The following is a 16,638-nucleotide window of genomic DNA, read 5'->3' as shown; positions in this document are numbered from 1 at the left end:
AAATCTTAGTAAAAAAAAAAAAAAATTCCTTTAATGGAAATACGGTATTTTCCATTTAAAAGGGCTTAGGGATACTGAAACTGGACATGAGTCCTTAGAGAGTTTGTCGAAAACATCTCATTATATCTAATAAATACTCAATGATTGTGAGACAGGAAACTGTGTTTACTTGTCTGGAAACGAAGTTACATGAAATGCTCTAATGCTCTAGCACCTAATATATGGTAGAATTTGATAAATGATCAGAAACAGTAAAACCCAGGCACTCATGTTAGATACACCAGGGAGAATGCATTAAAATGTATACATTTCAGACAATATGGGTCAACGCGTTTTAATTTAAACTCAGTTTAGATGATAATGTTGTATGTCCTTCAGCATTTTCCTCATTGTCCATTCTGCCTCACATCACCACTGCATGTCTAATTGTAAGTAACTCTCTCTAGAAACACAAACATATCATACATCATTTCATGCTTTGTATCATTGACCGACAGGTGAAGTATGCAGGGTATAGTTTGCTGTAAGGCTGTGTTATCATTTGTTACGACACAAGAGGAAGACGATATTTGTGGAACAGACTGCAGCCAACAAGACCTTGCACTCTTCCTCTTGATTACTTGTACAAAATGTCACACATTTCAAAGATGAATTGGACTACTTAAGAAGAAGGGTCATCACAAGTTAAAACTCTTTATTTAAACCCCCACCCAGGAGACCATGTGCATAAAGCACTTGGTCCCATTCTGATTCCTCCTACAGTTGCTGGTCGATCACATTTATTTGCTAATTCCCTCTAGTGTTCTCTGGAATTGTTACATTGGGGTGGATTTACTAAAACTGGCGCGTGCAGCTCTGTATAGAAAACAATCAGTAGACAATTTGTTTCCTTACAAATCGAAATTCAGACAAATTTGGAATCATTTGAAGGTTTGGATGTATCCTAATCTTCGAATCACAATATTAACAAATTTCAACAAATCCGAAAAAAGTTATAACAAAAACAATAAACTCATTAATTTCATTCAGATGACATGATGCAATAGTTTGGACCCTTTGTTAAAGCGGAGGTTCACCCAAAAAACAAGTATATAACATTACATTCTGTATACCTCAAACATGTACAGTATGCTGTTTTTTTTTTGGGGGGGGTGTACATAAGGTATTATCGCTATTTTTCACCTGGCTTCCGGGTACTAGCTCCCACGGGAGTAGGCGTTCCTATGCAGTGGCGCAATGTCATCTGGGACTTCGCCCAGTTGATTGACGTGCCTGACAAAAACTTCCCCCCAGCGGATAAGGCGCGTCACGAGTTTCCGTAACTAGCCGAACTGCGAGTCGGCTCTATACGGCGCCTCCGCAGTCACCTCTACACGGCTCCTAGTCGGTGCGCAGGCGCCATATAGCGCCGAATAGAGCTGACTCGCAGTTCGGCTAGTTTTGGAAACTCGTGACGCGCCTTATCCGCCGGGGGGAAGTTTTTGTCAGGCACGTCAATCAACTGGGCGAAGTCCCAGATGACGTTGCGCCACTGCATAGGAACGCCTACTCCCGCGGGAGCTAGTACCCGGAAGCCAGGTGAAAAATAGCGATAATACCGTATGTACACCCCCCCCCAAAAAAAAAAAACAGCATACTGTACATGTTTGAGGTATACAGAATGTAATGTTATATACTTGTTTTTTGGGTGAACCTCCGCTTTAATGTTTGAAGCATTAACATAAACAAAACATAAAATAAAATAACAACATAACAAATGCTCTGAATTGATTTGGATCCATTCCATTTAATTCTAGTGAGCATAGCATTAATATTCTAACAAGATCATTTTTAAATTGGGGTTAAGCCCTGGTTCACACTGGTGCGATTTGACATGTCAAATCGACAGCATTTGCCGGCAATGGCACCTTCCTAATCGGTGCAACACGGCATCTGCGGCGCTGCGCCGATTTTAAAAAGTAATTTCTGTACTACTTTTTGCGATTTCAGGCCCGCAATTTACATTGACATCTGTGCAGAAACCTGCACAAATGTCTCTGTAATCACGGCCGAAATCAGGACTGCCAGCGGGAGTGAAATCGTGCGAGTTCAGCTGAACTCACATGGCTTCATTCATGCAGCCCAGTGTGAACCTGGGATGAACTTGAGAGACCATTCATTCAATTTGTATGTGCACAGCCCAGCAAACAAAGTCAAATGGTAATAAGGAAATTAATTCAACTTAATAACATAATGAATGAATACGGTACATATAAATTCTAATTAAGGCGAAGCTCCAGGCTCCTTCTGAAAAAAATTACTGTAGCTGCTGACTTTTAAATTTACAATGCTGTGTTCCTAAACCTGAGGCCCTGTACACACGACCGAACATGTCCGATGAAAACGATCCGTTTCCATCGGACATGTCTGCTGGGAGCTTTTGGTCTGATGTGTGTACACATCAGACCAAAATCCCAGCGGACAGAGAACGCGGTGACGTAGAAGACACAGACGTTCTCTAACACGGAAGTTCAATGCTTCCACGCATGCGTCAAATCAATTCAACGCATGCGTGGGATTTCGGGCCGCTGGTTATACGTCATAACCAGCGGACATGTCTGATGAGTCGTACTAACCATCGGACATGTCCGACGGACATGGTTCCAGCGGACAAGTTTCTTAGCTTGCTAAGAAACTTTTGTCCGCTGGAAACCTGTCCGCTAGGCCAGGAAACCTGTCCGCTAGGCTGTACACACGGTCGGACATGTCCGCGGAAACTGGTCCGCGGACCAGTTTCAGCGGACATGTTCGGTCGTGTGTACGAGGCCTGAGAATACCCAGGTATCTATCCCTAGAATACACAGGGAAAAGCTGGGGAAGGTTTGGGAGACTACATGATACCAAACAAGAGGGGGAGGGGGAGGAGACGGGTATAATATTGTATCCAGTTAAGCAGTACAAGCTAAACATTACAATATTTTAATACATTTAAGACTAATTATATTAATAAAATATTGTAACTTTTAGTGTGTACTGCTTAATTGAATACATTGTTATACCAACCCCCCTCTTGTTTGATATCGTATAGTTCCACAAAACTTCCTTAGCTTTTTCTCTTTGATATTATTTTATGCTGACTTAAATTAGGCCAATTACCTGTCCAGGAATCCAGTAGTGTCCTCACCCAAGCCGATTTTTCAACCGGCTCTCGGGTGCTGCTGCTGCGGCCATCTCAGCTAAGGGAAACTGGCAGTGAGGCCGATTCCTACTGCGCATGTGCGAAGCGTCTAGTTCTTTGTGAATTGCCCGGCTATAGGGAAAGGAGGAGGGAGGCCAAAAAACAGGTACCCGCTTCCCCTTCCCCACTGAAAGGTGCCAAATGTGGCAGCGGCAGGGTGGAAGAGGAAAATAAGCAGAGCTTCCCCTTTTGGGTGGAGCTTCGCTTTAAATAGTTTTATTTGGATGAGAGCGGCACGGTAGTCTTGGACTCTTGAAAAATCATTCTTTAACATTTTTCATTATAAAAAATTCACTACATATGAAATGAAAACATATTGTAATAAATACAGTAAGGTATAAAAGTCAAACACTTATTGTGTTTGGGTTGCATGGAGGTGGATCCATCATAATCTCCAAATCATAACATAACGAATGAATCAAAAAGTAATTTTGTTCCATTCATTAATACCGGATACATGTGACAATATCGTCAAATCAGCTCATTCTATTTCTCTTTGTGGGTTGGACTGTCATGGATATAGCCAATCTTCCAAAATAATAAAAGAATAACAGAACTTCGAAAAGAAATACGAATTGATTCGGAAACAATGAATATATAAAACAAATTCCAAAAACGAATCATTCTAACATAACGATTATTGCGAAACAAAATGATTTACTTAATGAATTAAACCGAAACTAAACAAATGTTTCCATCGTGCATATCTCTACCAATCAGCTTCCGGGTTTAATTGTCAAAGCTTGATTGAGCAAGCTGAATGGCTACCATGCACAGCTGTACCAATGCTCCAGTTCCTTTGTATCTCTAGTAACAAAGAGGTATGTATGCCTTATGCTGTCAGATCCATCTAGTGGCCATAATGCAGTATTCTCTACTGCCCATAGCTATAAAAAAAGATTTGTTCAGAAGAGAAAATAGCACAAATAACTTTTGTTTTTTGCATAGAACATGCAGATTCAATGGACAAATGGCTATGCAAATTTTTAACTAGGCCCCTAAGGATGCATTATTATTGTAGCGCCCCCTTACTTTCAGTATGGGCACTACGCTAAAGTTAGTGGGGAATGGGAGAGTTATTTTGCTCCCATTCACAATTTGTTAAATTTGGGCTGCTGTCATTCCTGAACTGTCCCGTAGGTCAGTCTGCGCTCCAGGGGTGTCGTTTCCACCCCTGGGCGACAGGTGGCGCTAGAGGTGTTCTGGAAGAGCCACTTTTCCCCAGCAGCCAATTAGAGGAGTTTTCCCTCGCGGAGCATGCTGGGGAGGAGTATATCTTTGGCAGACGCAATTTTTCGTTGTCCTTCGCGGGTTCCAGGTTCCTGGTGCGGCACCCACCTTTAGGGTGTGCGCATCCAACGGACCCCGGCAATGGCCTACTAGGCCGGGGTCGCATTCTACGCAGAGTTCCGTGTTCCTGAGAGGGGCCCCAGTGACTTACTGGGTCCCCAGTTCTATTGAAAGGATCCCAGGCTGGGTGCCGTCCAATTGGGGGGTCGGCTTGAGGAGAACCCGGAGGCAGGTTGTCCAACAGGGCTTGATCAAATTATCGGGGATCTGGTGACCGGAATGCTGACATGTACACTTTGCTGTCATCCGGTAACCTAAGCTGAAATCTACTGGAAGGATTCGCTCAATTCGTCCATTTAGCTCACTCAAAGTAATAGGCCTGTGGCAGAGGCCCGAGAGCCAGGTCTGTGAGAGAGGCCTGTTCCTCCCAGCAATCTAAAGTGATGCTTTGGGCTGCCAGGCTTGTGGCAGAAGTCTGTCCAGGGGCACTTCACCCACTCTGGCTAGAGTGGCGACGAACTGCAATTGATACTACTGAGAGCAGGATTGCTTGGTTCATATCCAGGCCTGATACTGCAAAGTTCCCTCTCTTGCTTCATCAACCTTTTCTCCCTATTTGATGTTGATGTTGGCCATGTTGGCCTGGAAATAAAGCATTGGGAAACCTTTATTTATTGTCTGGACATTCGCTCACTACTTTGTTCTTCAACTGCACCCCTAGACAACACTAAGGTAACTTAATATGCCGATCCCAACAACAAACCAGCGGCTCCTGCGGGGGTAGCGCTACATTATTTATATACATATATATATAAAATAATTCATCCTTATATATATAATGCATCCATATATATATATATATATTATGCATCCTTAGTAAGAAAGCGCTATCATAAAGGAACAATGTCCTAAATTGTTGTCCATGGACCCCACTCTCAGGTATCGTACACACGGGCAAGAATCTCGGCAGAAAAAAACATTGTTTTTCCCAACGAGATTCTTGGCAGGAATCTCTTGCCACCCGAGTGTACACACAGACCTTTCAAAAGAACAGCGGTTCTCTTGAAAGGCAAGATGCGATGCCAGCGCCGCCATCTTGCTTTACCCTACCTATATCGTGGAAGCTATCGCGCATGCGTCAAAGTCATTTTGAGCATGTGCGGGTTTCCACGGCGACATGTAAGTATATACACTCTCGGGTTTCTCGTTAGGAAACCGGCCGACAAGAATCTCGACGAGAAAATAGAGAGCAGGATCTCTATTTTTCTCGTTGAGATTCTGGCCAGATTTCCAGACGAGAAACCTGAAAGCCTCGTACACACGCTCGGTTTTCTTGGCAAGAAAGCTCTGCCAGCAGTTTTCTTGCTGGTTCTTGCCGAGAAAACCGAGCGCGTGTACAAGGCTTTAGGCTACATTCAAGCTGAGAGTTTCGCCAGCTGCAATCAAAAAAGGTGGTTTTAAAGAGCAACATATACACATCCTGATTCAGATTCAGAATGCTTTATTAATCCCAAGAAGGGAAATTATTAACTACTTGCCGACCAGCCGCAGGTCGGCTCCCCTGCACGAGAGCCCGTAGCTATACGTCGGCTCTCGAAGCGGCCACTAGGGGTACGTGCGCGTGCCCCCGCTCGTCCCTAAATCCCGTGCGCGTGCCCGCGATTGCTCGTTACAGAGCGAGGACCCGGTCCTGTCAGGGGAGAAATGCCTGACCGTCTGTTCATACAATGTATGAACAGCAATCAGTCATTTCCCCTAGTGAGGCCACCCCCTACAGTTAGAACACACCCAGGGAACATACTTAACCCCTTCCTCGCCCCCTAGTGTTAACCCCTTCCCTGCCAGTGGCATTTTTATAGTAATCCAATGCATTTTTATAGCACTGATCGCTATAAAAATGCCAATGGTCCCAAAAATGGTCCCAAAAATGTGTCAAAAGTGTCCGAAGTGTCCGCCATAATGTCGCAGTACCGAAAAAAAACACTGATCACCGCCCTTACTAGTAAAAAAAAATATTAATAAAAATGCCATAAAACTATCCCCTATTTTGTAAACGCTATAACTTTTGCGCAAACCAATCAATAAACATTTATTGCGATTTTTTTATGAAAAATATGTAGAAGAATACGTATCGGCCTAAACTGAGGAAAAAAATTGTTTTTTTATATATTTTTGGGGAATATTTATTATAGCAAAAAATAAAAAATATTTTTCAAAATTGTCGCTCTATTTTTGTTTATAGCGCAAAAACTAAAAACCGCAGAGGTGATCAAATACCACCAAAAGAAAGCTCTATTTGTGGGAAAAAAAGGACGCCAATTTTGTTTGGGAGTCACGTCGCACGACCGCGCAATTGTCAGTTAAAGCGACACAGTGCCGAATTGCAAAAAGTGCTCTGGTCTTTGACCAGCAATATGGTCCGGGGGTTAAGAGGTTAAATTACAGTTACACTCAAAATTAAGGTAAAATAAAAAAAATGTGAATCACAACAAAAAACAAACTATAAAATCACAATAAAAACAAGTTACTATATAAATTATTAAATATTGTTTGCTATATATCAGACATGTTTATAATGTGTAAATCATAAGCAATTTATAGAAAAAACAGTTCAAAAAGGAAATGTCTTTTCACTATATAATTTACATTCCCCCTGACTTGTGTGTAGGATTCCAATCCCCTCTTCAAGAAACATTCTACCACTGCGATACAACCCTCTAACTAGATAATTACTAACATACAGTACACTCTTGTAGCCACAGTAATAATATTCTGCTGACTAATCAGAGAGACAGAAAGCCGTGAGGTTAATACTTTCACAGGGATCAGCAAATGTGCACTAGAGGAAGTGAGGAGGTGAGTCAGCTGCTCTTCCTCTCAAAGTAAACCATTGATGAGTCTTTTTCAATCGCTGGAATGGCATAGGAACTCACCAGAATTTGTTTTTGATTATTTTAACATGAATTTTGAGTAAGGCCCCGTACACACGGCCGAGGAACTCGACGTGCCAAACACATCGAGTTCCTCGGCCAGTTCAGCACTGAAGCCGCCGAGGAGCTCGGCGGGACGAGAGCTCCCATAGAACAACGAGGAAATAGAGAACATGTTCTCTATTTCCTCGTCGAGCTCCTCGTCGGCTTCCTCGGCCGAAAGTGTACACACGGCCGGGTTTCTCGGCAGAATTCAGCCAGAAACTCGGTCGGAAGCTGAATTCTGCCGAGGAAACTGGTCGTGTGTACGGGGCCTGAGAACCAGGGTGGATTGACAGGTTTCATTTTAACATACTTCAGCCTAAAGTAATTGTAAACGACCACCTTGTAAAACATTCACATAAACATAAACATTCAATTTGAAATAAAATGAAAGGCAAAATGTGTTTGTATAGATCAAAAAATTATAAATACTTTTTTTTCCTTTTTTATAAATGATCACATTCCTTCTGTTCCCTCTGTTCTCAGCTGCATAAGAGCTGGGGGGAGAAGAAGCAGCAGCACACTGAGCTTTCCAGTGAAAGGCCGTGCAGTGGAGGGGGGTGTCAGGACACATCTGATCATTTGATCATCTGATCACCACGGTGAGCTCTCCTGCTTAGTGTGGCCAGTTTTTAATAAGAAATCAGAGTTACTGGCAGGAACAGCGGTCGGTGGTTACCAGCCCCGCACTTAACCCATCTAGGTTGCGGGCAGCGCTTACTCCGGGCGACGGGTGGTGGCTTCCCCTGCGTCTCCTCCTCGGCATCACAGCAGCTTCCACCTTGCATCTTCTACCTCCTCCCCCTTCCCCCTCCTAGGCCAATTGGGTGACAGGTCTCAGGACCCGCTTCCTGATTGGCCGGGAGGAGTATCAGTCAGACAATAGCAAATATTCATTCACTATTGTATCACAACTGGGGGGGGGGGGCTTATGGCACAGTGCTCTGTGCCCAGAGTTCACTTTTTTTTGAAGACTATTAGTGCCTCTGGCTCTAATCATGTGCTTAAAAAAACCTCCATAGAAATCCATGCCTCCGGTGCCCTGCATGTAGATTAGGGGGAAGTAAGCATGGATAGGGTGGCATAGTCCCTGCGCCCTGCATTACGGGCCACCACTGATACAAAGAGAACATGATAATTTGTCATACTAGTACACTGTACAGCAGGCACCTATCAGGAATATGAAATGGTGTAACGGTGAAACACTTTAAAATCACAATTCTTTTTTTTTGTGTCTTGTCCATTAGTAAAGGATTATAAATGAATAATGTTATGGAAAAGCACATGAAAATTACCATAAATCTCTTTGACCTGCACACCTCATACAAAGATAATGCACATCAGAAGTGCTGACTGGTACAGGGGTTGTCAATACAGACTGGAAATATTATGTTCACTATCTCAAGCTCATGTTACTTGTTGAGGATGGAGCATAGCCATGTTGTCTATAAAACACTTTGCAGCAAACAGAAAAATTCAGTCTACTGCCTATAGATGTCACCTGTCATCAGTGGTGGTTCGTCCATAGAGGGCGCTGGAGCGCCGCCCCCTCTGGCTCTCGCCCGCCACTGAGTCTAATAACATACATTCATGCATTGCATGAATGTATGCTATTGTTGCCAGCTGCCGCTGGTCTATTCAGAGATGGCCGGGACTTGAGCGCCGGCCACCTGAATAACGGCAGCTGGTTGGCTTTGCGGAAGTGCCTATCAGAGCCAGCGGCTCTGATAGGCTTTCCGAGTACAGCCCTCGACTCCCGGATGTCTTATCCTCGGGACGTACAGGGGGTGCGTTCCTTGGATAAGACTGACGGCCGTCTCAGCCAATCAGGTTCCCCGATACTGGTTATCGGTTACCTGATTGGCTGAAGCGTCACCAAGGCGGGAGAAGACATCGAGGGACGTGGAAGGAATAAGGTAAGTGCATTTTACAGGGCACAGCGGTTACAATGGGCACAGAGGCATCAATGGGCACAGTGGTGACAAAGGGCACAATGGCATCAAAGGGCACAGTGGCATCAATGGGCACAGTGGTGACAATGGTACAGTGGTGACAATGGGCACAGTGGAAACAATTAAAGGGCACAGTGACATGCACAATGGCAACAATGGGCACAGTGGCGACAATTAAAGGGCACAGTGGTGAAAATTGGCACAGTGGTGACAATTGAGGGGCACAGTGGCTGCGTTTGATGGCATGGCACAGTGGTGACAATTGATGGCACAGTGGCTGCGTTTAATGGCATGGCACAGTGGCTGCGTTTGATGGCATGGCACAGTGGTGACAATTGATCGCACAGTGGCTGCATTTGATGGGCACAGTGGGGCTGCAATTTTTATCTTTTTTTTTTTTTTCGAATGGCGCCCCCCAAAAATTTTGAGCACTAGCCGACACTGCCTGTCCTGCTACTTTGCTAACTTTCCAACACTCAGCAGGCAGTTATGTGGTAAGAAAGGAAGGTGGGAACTACAGGACCTTTGCATTAAAGGGGTTGTAAAGACAAAAATATTTTCCTCTTAAATTAAAGTCTGACAGTAGCTGATAAAGTAAAAAGTAATGTTTTGCATTATAACTAGTTTGATACCTGTTGAAATCGAGCTGTTTTATTCATCTCCGTCACTCCTGAATCGTTATTCTCACTGGGCCAGATTCATGTACAATGGTGCAGATTTGCACCGGCGTGGTGCATCATTTTTAGACTACACCGGTCCAGCGCGGAGCGGCAGTTAGGTGATTCAAGAAACTTTTTTTGTCTACGATGCCCCAGCGGGGCGGATTTTAGACGGCGTAAGGCGGGGTAAGGCCAAATGGGAGTCACCCTATGCTAATGAAGTGCCCACCGTGGCGCAGGGGTCACGCCGGGGCGCATCTTAGACCGCACATGCTCAGTGACATCCAGGGGTAAATGCCCCAATCTGCACATGCTCAGAACTGCGCCCCAGCGTGATCCCTGAGCTACGCCGACCCACTACCAAAGCCCAGTCCATGAATCAGCCCAGACTTCCGCCCTGCAGGTGCAAATGTACTGAAGCTTTTTTTTTTCCAAGCTAGGTCGTTTGCATTGTGGTGGGGCAGTTATGGCTGATGAGGAATCCTCAGGTGGGCGGATGACCAATTTCAGCCCAGAAGAGAGGGCTGTAATTATTGAGGGCCTCTCCCAACATGGGGACCGCCTCTATGTGTTGTCCAGCAAGTGTTGTTGCTCAGTTCGTTTGTAACGCTGCTGCTTAAGCTGCTCTCCAGCTGACCTCTGCAAGTTTGGTGCAAAGTTACCCCTGCTTTTATGAGGTGTAACTTTGTACCGGAAAATTTCAGCTCCGCTCACCGGGAGTAGCCTGCGCCGGTCAAGCTTAAGTTGATGAATCGGCCCAAAAACCTAATTTGCATATTTAAAACACAAAAACCATGGCCGCGCCAGATCCGACCAGCGTAAATCTGCGCCAACGCCCTGCCGGCGTGGAAAGGTTACACTGAGGCGATGAAGTCTATTTGGAGGCGTAATATGGTTCTCTGGGTACGGCGCAGCGATCCATCGGCGCAAATCTGCACTTACGCCGTGCATCTACCAAAAAAACGGTGTAAGTGCTTCATGAATCTGGCCCACTGACTTCCTGGTTTGCGGTGCGCATTCATTCTTGCTACATCACGGCCTAATGGGAACTACAGTTCCCATTAGGTTTAGCCTCCATGCCTGTGAGGGATAAGAGAGCATCTTCACACAGGGCTGTAGTCATAGGGAGGGGGTGAGCACATTCTGCTTTCCACCATGCAAAACGACTCAGAGACTGGTGGAAAGCAAGAAGAGGAGAGACAGGAAATGGCATTTTCAAACCTGGATTACTGTATTTTGGAGGTCAAAAGGAAAAACGAGGTAAGTGATATTTAAATGCTCTAGCTTACAGCAATCAATTGATCTAATAAAAAACGAACCTTTAGTGTACCTTTAAGTCTATAAGTATAATGTTACATGTAAACAGCCTTCAACACATTTAATGCAAAAGTAATAGTTTTAGTCGTAGCTGTTAAGAGGTGTGTGTGTGGCTTTATGAGTTCTTAAAGTGTTTGAAGTGAACCTAGCATCAGACATATTTTTCATCCTAAGCGCATGCATGCTAAGCAACCTATAAGTGGAATGCTGCGTACACACGGTCGGAATTTCCGACAAGAAAAATTCAATGTGAGCTTTTGGTCGAAAATTCTGACCTTGTGTAGGCTCTATCTTACTTTTTCTGATCGTGTGTACGCGGCATTAGGATGGCCATAGACGGTTCAAATCCCGCATAACCAGATGAGATTTGATCCGTGCATGGGCAGGCTGAATGTACCAAGTTGATAGATCAACTTGGGTACAACCAGCCTGCCAGATTTATTTGCGATTATCGCTAGCGGCTGCTATTGCCACTAGCTTTAACCATTGTCTTCTCCCAGCGGGGACGGGGGAATACACTGTCTGTGTTAATAGGGAAAACATGCGCAATTCTTTCCTGCAACCTGCAAGAAAGACATTTGCACCATCTATAGCCTGCCTAAAACTTTATTTATTATCTCTCACAGAGATCACAGTACTCCTCTTGGCAATACCTGTATCTGCTTTTCTTATCAGAAGACAATCACTACCTTTTTTCAGAAATAGCATTAACTTTCTGGATTTAGGCTGATGGCACATTGGTGTATTTTCACAGAGATTAATCCTTGCTACAAATTGCTAATGCCAGCAATAAACAGTGATTTTTAGAGTCGCTGTTGCCTTGCTACATATTGTTCTCCTCTTCTTCAGCAATTTGTAGCTAAGCATATCGATCACTGCAACATTCCATAGAAAAGCATTAAGAGTGATCGTTCAGCACAAGGGTGACAAACTCCTTTAAAAATTTCACAGTTAGCGTTCCCATAGAAAATGATTACGCTTTTCTTTTTGCTAAAGTGAACAATTTCTATAACAAATGTGGGAAAATGCTGCCAGAAAATTGTGTGTCATCGGCCTTAGATGCTGGTTTAGAGATGATCCAGTCGTGTCAATCTTGGATCCCACTGTAGCCTTCAATGTTGTGACTTGCTATAAAATTACAATGTTGCAGTCTAATCACTGTGGTAGAGGAGGCTGAAGCCTCGTACACACGACCGAGGAACTCGTTTCGCGAAACACATAGTTTTGCTCGTCGAGTTCCTTGTGAAGCCGTCGAGAAACTCGACAAGCCAATTTTCTCCATTCCCGTCAAGGAATTTCCTCGGCAAAAAAATATCTCCCAGCAAGTTTCTTGCTGGTTTTTGCCGAGAAACTCGTCGCGTGTATGAGGCCTGAGGAATATATGTCTCCTGCCTTTTGCAGATTAATGCCATTATCTCTTCCTAGGCAAACTTACTTGACTGTTTTTATTGATAAAGGATGCCCACTTGTAAATTTACTGTAAGGTCCACTTCAAGAAACAAATATAGGCTGTTGGGCACTATGTCTAAAATGTTCAAAGTTGATATACTCAGGTTTTTAAAGGCTACCCTGCCTTTTCCTGGAAAATAATTAATTACAATGCTATTCTTTGTCTTTGCAGCTCCTACTGGAAGCAATCAGAGGCCACAGAAAACATTAAACCAAGGGAAGATAATTCAGCATTGAGGAAAAATTTCCACCTGGACAGAAATACATCTACTGGGAAATGATCTACTCCTATCCCTAAACACAACACATCCAATACAAACAACTTCCACTAAGTTTTTAGTGCTTCAGAAATAAGTTAATTGGAATTCTACAAGCATAACAAAAGAGCTTTTGTTCTCCGTGATCATAGTTATGGATACTTGCCATATTCCTATTTAAAATGAATATCACATTTGACAAGGCAGAAGACTCACCCTGATGTGAAAAAAGAAGGCAATCAACATCCGAATTAACCATAATTTGTTTACTGCATTTTTTATCTGCACCTTTTTAACTAAAAGCTCACAAATTAGATTGGGATCCATTAGGAGCAAGCATCAATTCCCGTTATCATTCTGCACATATCTCAACTATTGTTAGTGCTGTAATAAAATAGTCAATTAAAAAAAATACATCTATCTTGAATTTCAAAATGAATAATTTCACAGAATCTAATTTGAATAATTCAGGAAGTAGATGCTATCCAAATGCAGATGTAGTAACCAAGGTTCTGCCCACCATGTACACTTTTGTTTTTATCATTGGCTTCTTCTTAAATGGGATGAACTTGTGGATTTTCTGCTACATTCCCAGTAACAGGAGCTTCATCGTCTACTTGAAAAACATTGTGATTGCTGACCTTTTAATGACTCTGACATTTCCCATGAAAATAATAAGCGATGCTGGATTAGGAAATTTGCAATTACGTCTGTTTGTCTGCAGATACTCAGCAGTTGTGTTTTACCTGAATATGTACATTGGAATCATATTTTTGGGGATTCTTGGCTTTGATCGTTATTATAAGATTGTGAGACCCATGAATAACTCTTCCTTTCAAAATGTATATCACAGTAAGATCATCTCAGCATTGATATGGGCAGTCATGGCTTTTATCTCTATCCCAAATATGATACTGACCAACCAAACTGTTAACCAAACAACAAACCCATCTTGTGCCAAACTAAAAAGCTATCTGGGCATCCAATGGCATCAGGCTTCTAATTATATATGCATAAGTATATTTGTTATTGTGCTTATCCTTCTTCTTACATTTTATGCTTCAATATCAAGGAAAATATACCGATCTCACCAAAGGTTCAAAAGAGGTTCAAATGCTGGCAGAAAGTCTACGAGGAATATATACAGTATTTTAGTTGTGTTCTTCATCTGTTTTGTTCCTTACCACGTTTGCCGAATTCCATACACCATAAGCCAAACTGCCACCAAAGGTTACAGCTGTCAAGATCAAAACAATCTGTTTTATGTCAAAGAGATGACACTGCTTTTATCAGCTGCCAATGTATGTCTTGACCCTATCATTTATTTTTTTATGTGCCAACCTTTTCGACAAATGCTCTTTAAAAAACTGCACATAGAAGACAAACTTAAAGAAACAGAGAAGACTTTTAGAGTGTCCTCCACACAGCCTGGATTAGTATAAGTCACGCATTCGTATGGTGAATCCATACATTAACATAGGAGGTATTTATAGGGAAAGTGAGAAATGAAAGAAAAGCCAAGGTATAAAACAAACTATTATTCTGTAGGCTGAGTGAAAGCTGGATTAATACTCTTGGAAAAAACATCTCGCTTTTCATCGGACAGTGACTTGTAAAAATGATCCTTCTCTGTATCTGCACTTGCAATGCAAAACACAAGATGCTCCCTCTAAACAGAATGTGGTCATTCAGGAACCATCAGGAGTTTAATGAGCATGCCCTAGTACAAAGCAGTGTAATAACTCATGAATACCTACAGAAATGTTATGGAGTTAAATGTGGACATTGGAACTATCTGAGTGTTGTAATTCCTAAAAGGGAGAAGAAAACATCCCCAAAGAGAGCTTAGGAAATGCATGTAGCATGTTATTTGTGTAGGCTCCCAGTGGCTGACTGGATATCCGCTGCCCTAAATGTTGCCAATGGATGGGTTTAAATGTAATTTCATCATAACAGAAATGGTAATTGATTGGCTAATTGTTGACTACAAAATTCCACAAATCTTGATTCATAAGAATATACACTTTTCTTATGAAGACCCATAGAAGAAAGCAAGGTAATACAAATGTTTAACCAAGGGCTGGTTTTCTTACTGTCTATAATCTTACAATCTTAGGCCCTGGTCCATTCTGCTTGCTATACAACTAGCTTGTTAGCCATTTTTGGTTCTATCTTCATAAGATATACGGTATGTAGACTCAATTAAAAAAAAAAAAAGCTTAACCATCAGATTTTTGAAAAATTGTCAGAGTTCAATTAGATGTTAAAACTACAGTCAAATGGCATAAAACATTAATCGTTATCCTTGTATAAAGTTTGTAGAATTGAGCCTGATACTTAATTGAATGTTATTTTGTAATAGTGATCTGCCCAGAAACAAACAAATCATCTAAAAGGAAGAGTGACAAAGATGATTTTTTTTCTCTTGAAAGCATTAATGGCTGGAAATACTTGGCGATCGTAGTTATTTTACTTATCAGTGTTAGTAAAAGACACTTATCGGACAGTTTAGACAATTAAAACTGAAACCCTGTCTAAAAGAAGATACTACCAAATAAAAACTGTTGATTTAGGGAGTCATTTACAACAAACAGTGGATATCTATAGCTGCTCTACACTATACATAGTTAGGCTACTCCACACCACACACCCTGTATTTTTCAACCATTCATAAAAGGCCAGCCATGGTTTAAATCCTGTTGTACATCAAGGAAATCTCTCTGCCTAATCTAGCAGAGAGAATTCTGCGGGTGGGTGAGAGGCCAGCCATTTGATCTTGACAGTTCAGATGACCAGGCTCACCTCAAATTTTTATTTATTTAAGTTTTTCATATTTATTTTAATAAAAAGCATAGCTGTGTTTTATGTATGTGCTTTTTGGCATAATTTTTCTCACTTTACTACTGGAGGCCCTACATCAGTAATTTCTGGCTAAGGCCTACTCATCTGCCATTTCCTTGTCCAGAGCAGTTCAGCGGACATAAAAGCAGGTGGGAAGGCAAGTGGATGGGACTTAAGCAGGCCATACACGGTCAAATATCGAACAAATTTTGTTTTCAAAATCAGAAAATTCGTTTTTTTTGTTATCCGATGATGTCACCATTGATTTTCGAAATTTGGCCGACCAAACCTTCATGTTGCCGGGAATATTCTTTTCTCTCCGGGAATATTCTTTTCTCTCCGGGAATATTCTTTTCTTGCAAATGCGCATTTTTTTCTATTACATTTCTCGAACGATTCTCCCATCATTGATCAGAAAATCGTTTGTTTTTCAAAAAATTTCCAACATGTCGGATTCCTCAAATTTGTTTGCCGCACGAAAATCGGCTGTTGCTGCAGCCCACTAACGGTGCGAAATTCGTACGAAAATTCTTTGATAAGATTTTCGAAAGAAAATACTTTTGAAATTCGAACCATGTATGGCCGCCTTTAGATTAGAACTCAGAGTAGTCAGTTTCCAAGAAAGGCAGACACTAGATCACATAGGGGTACAGGAGAGTTTTCTTTTTTCAGGATACAATGGTA

The 16,638-nt window shown here is 42.3% G+C and overlaps 1 protein-coding gene across 3 annotated transcripts in view; it reads left to right on the top strand.

Annotated features, from left to right (window-relative positions):
* The window catches only part of P2RY14 (purinergic receptor P2Y14), a 64,335-nt gene extending 48,357 nt beyond the window's left edge, over positions 1–15,978 (top strand). For all 3 annotated transcript variants that reach the window (XM_040349175.1, XM_040349174.1, XM_040349176.1), the window contains one exon: positions 13,029–15,978. In XM_040349175.1, coding sequence (XP_040205109.1) covers positions 13,548–14,555 — 1,008 coding nt within the window. In that variant the 5' untranslated portion in view covers positions 13,029–13,547 and the 3' untranslated portion in view covers positions 14,556–15,978. The remainder of the gene's footprint in view (positions 1–13,028) is intronic.
* Positions 15,979–16,638: the final 660 nt, after the last annotated feature.

The sequence above is a fragment of the Rana temporaria genome, chromosome 4 (genome assembly GCF_905171775.1).
Source record: "Rana temporaria chromosome 4, aRanTem1.1, whole genome shotgun sequence".
In the NCBI taxonomy this organism is placed as follows: domain Eukaryota; kingdom Metazoa; phylum Chordata; class Amphibia; order Anura; family Ranidae; genus Rana; species Rana temporaria.
This window is presented reverse-complemented; position numbering and strand designations above follow the sequence as displayed.